The sequence below is a fragment of the Tachysurus fulvidraco genome, chromosome 26, assembly GCF_022655615.1.
Source record: "Tachysurus fulvidraco isolate hzauxx_2018 chromosome 26, HZAU_PFXX_2.0, whole genome shotgun sequence".
Lineage (NCBI taxonomy): Eukaryota > Metazoa > Chordata > Actinopteri > Siluriformes > Bagridae > Tachysurus > Tachysurus fulvidraco.
The window spans coordinates 15,449,646-15,453,180 of NC_062543.1; the positions used below are offsets into that span (position 1 = coordinate 15,449,646).

Below are 3,535 nucleotides of genomic sequence, written 5' to 3' on the forward strand. Positions count from 1 at the left end.
GCCTGAGGTTGATTACCTGTCTAAAATAAAGACAGGTCCATAGCCTTTTTTTTTGTATCAATACCCAATCAATGGGTGTTTTTTATTTATTTATTTATTTATTTATTTCCACTGAAATTGTTAGAATAAATCCGAATAATATTTCACATCACTTCAGTTCATATCTTTCAATTGATTTCACAAAGAAACTGCACAAAGAATTGAATAGATACAGTTCAAGACCAGCTATTTAGAAGGATGCGTAATAAGAATATGATTGAGTACAGTTACTGAAAATACTTCTTTATTAAGAAACCCTTTATTTTGGACTATTGGTAATCATTGTGCACAATGACGCTTGAGTGTACGTGTTACTCAAATGGAACATGGAACCTTCTTTCACCTCGGTATGGATTAGTGTTAAGAGTTTTGTGTTAAGATTCATTACGATGGACATAGAAATTGCTGTTGTTCTTCCGGTTGCTCCCTGTTTTTGCGATCGCCACAGCGGATCGTCTGGTCCGCATATTTGATTTGGATGCCCTTCCTGACAAAACCCTCTCATTTTATGACAATGATGATGGACCCTCCCATTTTATGACTCTGTGACGATGGACATACAGTTTTACTGAAAATTTAAAGGAAAGTTCATTCCAGAGCCTCTATTACTTGCAGGTACTGTATAGCCTACTGTGCTCTAAGACCTTTTATTAAACATACTGTACTAGCTCTCAAAAACAGTATTACTGTATCCCGTGCTTCATTACCATCTTCCTCATTACCGACGTCCTTATAAACCAGAAAATGTTCTCATAAGACCAAGTTTGTCCTGCTCTAATCTGACTGGTCCCTGGGGATCATCATGTCCACTCCAGGTTACACGTTACTCCGTGCTAATGTGTGAAAATCCTGCGGTACAAACATTACGAGTCTTCGAAAAAGCCAGAGTTTGACACGACGTTACTGTTAGCAATCATTTCTTGCTAAGAGTCTTTGTCCGAATCTTTTAGCAAAATCTGGCTTCATGCTTTCAATCACGAACAATCTAATAAATTTTTTAGAATGCATAACAAGCCAGGCGATTTGGGGGCACAAAGATGGCCGACAGCAATTGACCTACATTTACACTTTCGGTGTCACTGATTAGCCTAGTTAGCTATTCAGGATAAACTCAGTTTTCCACAGTAACTGCTTGCTATATATGTATAACGGAAAATAAACTCTACTGAGATGAAAACCTTCTCTGTGCAAACTCGTGCACCGGTTCATCCGGAAATCACTTTTTCCTCCTTCGATGCATCCTGTGTCTGAAAAGGATTAAGGATATCTTGTAAGCGTTAACTTTTTTATAGCTTATTTATCTAAACGGTTTAACAATGCACTAGAGCGCGAGTTGGATTAAATCGGGACGAGACCCCGTGTCTGTTCATGAGCTCGCTCCATTGTTTGGTGTGAACTGGAATAGGGCTCTGTTTCCACCGGAGGAACCATTAGCTGTGTCAGACTGAGGGACTGATGACTCGGCGGTCATTAAGTCTACTTCCTGTTCGCTGTGTGAATAATGGAGAGTACTTCCTGTTTGAATCTTCTTGCCTCAAAGAAAAGTGATGGTCACATTTTTCTATTTCTTCCTGAACTTGTCTTGTGGAAAGCATGAGCACATTCGACCACTTGGTTTCTGTCTTGTTTAATTGTCATGTTTTTAGTATTCTGCTTGTGGGCTAGCTATGTGTTATTCAAAACAAACATAGCTCAGGCGTCTATCATCTGTTCGGTCGTTCCATTCTGGATTCAGCACTTTATTTAGCAACCAAAACAGAAACAGTACCTGAGGATGGATCCTGAGCCATTTTTCTGCTAACTGAGGTTGAACAGGTTAACAGCTTATTACTTTTGGCAAGCTCCAAAGGCAAATCAGACATTTCATTGTTGTAACAGTGACCAAAGGAATGACGTGTAGGTTGAAATGTTTTAGGAGGAAGCTCAGTGAACAGAATTATAAGATTAGGTAAAGTATGAAGGATACGTGCCCACCTTGAATTCTGAGCAATTTCTAACTTCAAAAAGTGCAAGTTTGTGAGTCCATATGTCATTGTGTTGTTTTTTTTTGTTTTGTTTTGTTTTTCTGGCTGATTTCTCTAACATATTGACTTGTACAGTAGACTGGTTAGTCGTCGTCTTGTGTGACTGGTTAGTGAGACGTTATTGGTTCTCTTGTGTAACATGTTCATTCGCATCATCCGCTCTCCGGCTCATGCTCCTCTTGGGAAGCCTCCTGCGAGGTCGGGCACTCGACACCCACGATGACACTCTCAGTCCAAAACGGATTAGAACCAGTCCCAGACAGGGCATGTCCGTTGCCACGGTGATCTCGGAGAACAAGGCGTGGTCTCTAGAAACCTGGACGGGGCTGTCGCTAGTCTCAAAGTCCCGGACGACGGCGAGAATCTCCTGTCGTTCCACCTGCTGGACCATCCCTCTGACGTTCAGTACAGCAGAGACATGTTTCCTCCTGAAAGATAAAAAAAAAGAATTTAATCAATTTATCTTAATCGATGTCTTCATCGGGTCTCTTCATTACTTTTTTATCTTGTCAAAATATTGTAAGTTGTGTCTCATTGATACACATGATCAAACACTACAGATATTTAACAGTGGCCAAAGGAAGAATCCTGAAGCCAACAGTTAGTTTAAAGTATCAGCATGTCAAGCTGATCTGGGAACAGTGTTATCACTGCAATGGCACTGAAAGTGTCCGTGTTTAACTGACAGAGACAATCAACAACAGGAAGCAGTGACCATATGTAGGGGTACAAGTATAACTTTGATCATTCACACTGTGTGTGTGTGTGTGTGTGTGTGTGTAGAACCAGTGTCTTCACTGGAATGTTGTAGCATGAGTGTGTGTATATTTTTTGAGTGATGGCACCGGAGAGTCTCCTGTGACCTGGCAAGTACAGGAAGTAGTCCGCGCTGTCTTCCTGTTGGCTGGGCAGAGTCGTGCGTCAGCAAACAGGAGCACTGCCAGCCAATGACAACCGACACACACACACACACACTTTTACACACAAATGTGGTGGTGTTTCGTCAGAATGGCCCGTTAGAAAGACTTACAGTACACGTCAATCAAAATGTCCCTGAGACTCTGTATGCTGAATAACAGGATCACGGAAATGTGCACTTTATCTCTCTGTCTCTGTATATCTTCCTCACACGCAATTCCTAACCCCTGACTCTTTGATTCTTTCACTTTCTCTCTCTCTCTCTCTCTCTCTCTCTCTCTCTCTCTCTCTCTCTGTCTGGTCTTCACACAAGCCTGTCTTCCAGGTTATTTTCCATTTTAAGCAATTTAAATTCCTTATTTTAAAAAATACGGAATACGAAATCAAAGTTTCTTGAAAAAAATCGATGTCTTAAGCTGTACATACTCCAGAATAAATAAGACATCAGAGTTCAGTTTTAAGGCATTTTTAGTGTAAATCTAAATTATTTGTATTGAGTCAAATTTTTTCATAAGGAACGATCAATTTTCTAGGAGCACAAAAAGCGTTTCTTT

The 3,535-nt window shown here is 40.5% G+C and overlaps 1 protein-coding gene across 2 annotated transcripts in view; it reads right to left on the minus strand.

Annotated features, from left to right (window-relative positions):
• Nucleotides 1-266: 266 nt before the first annotated feature.
• The window catches only part of exoc3l2a (exocyst complex component 3-like 2a), a 15,085-nt gene continuing 11,816 nt past the window's right edge, over nt 267-3,535 (minus strand). For both annotated transcript variants that reach the window (XM_047809497.1, XM_047809496.1), the window contains exon 13: nt 267-2,491. In XM_047809497.1, coding sequence (XP_047665453.1) covers nt 2,182-2,491 — 310 coding nt within the window. In that variant the 3' untranslated portion in view covers nt 267-2,181. The remainder of the gene's footprint in view (nt 2,492-3,535) is intronic.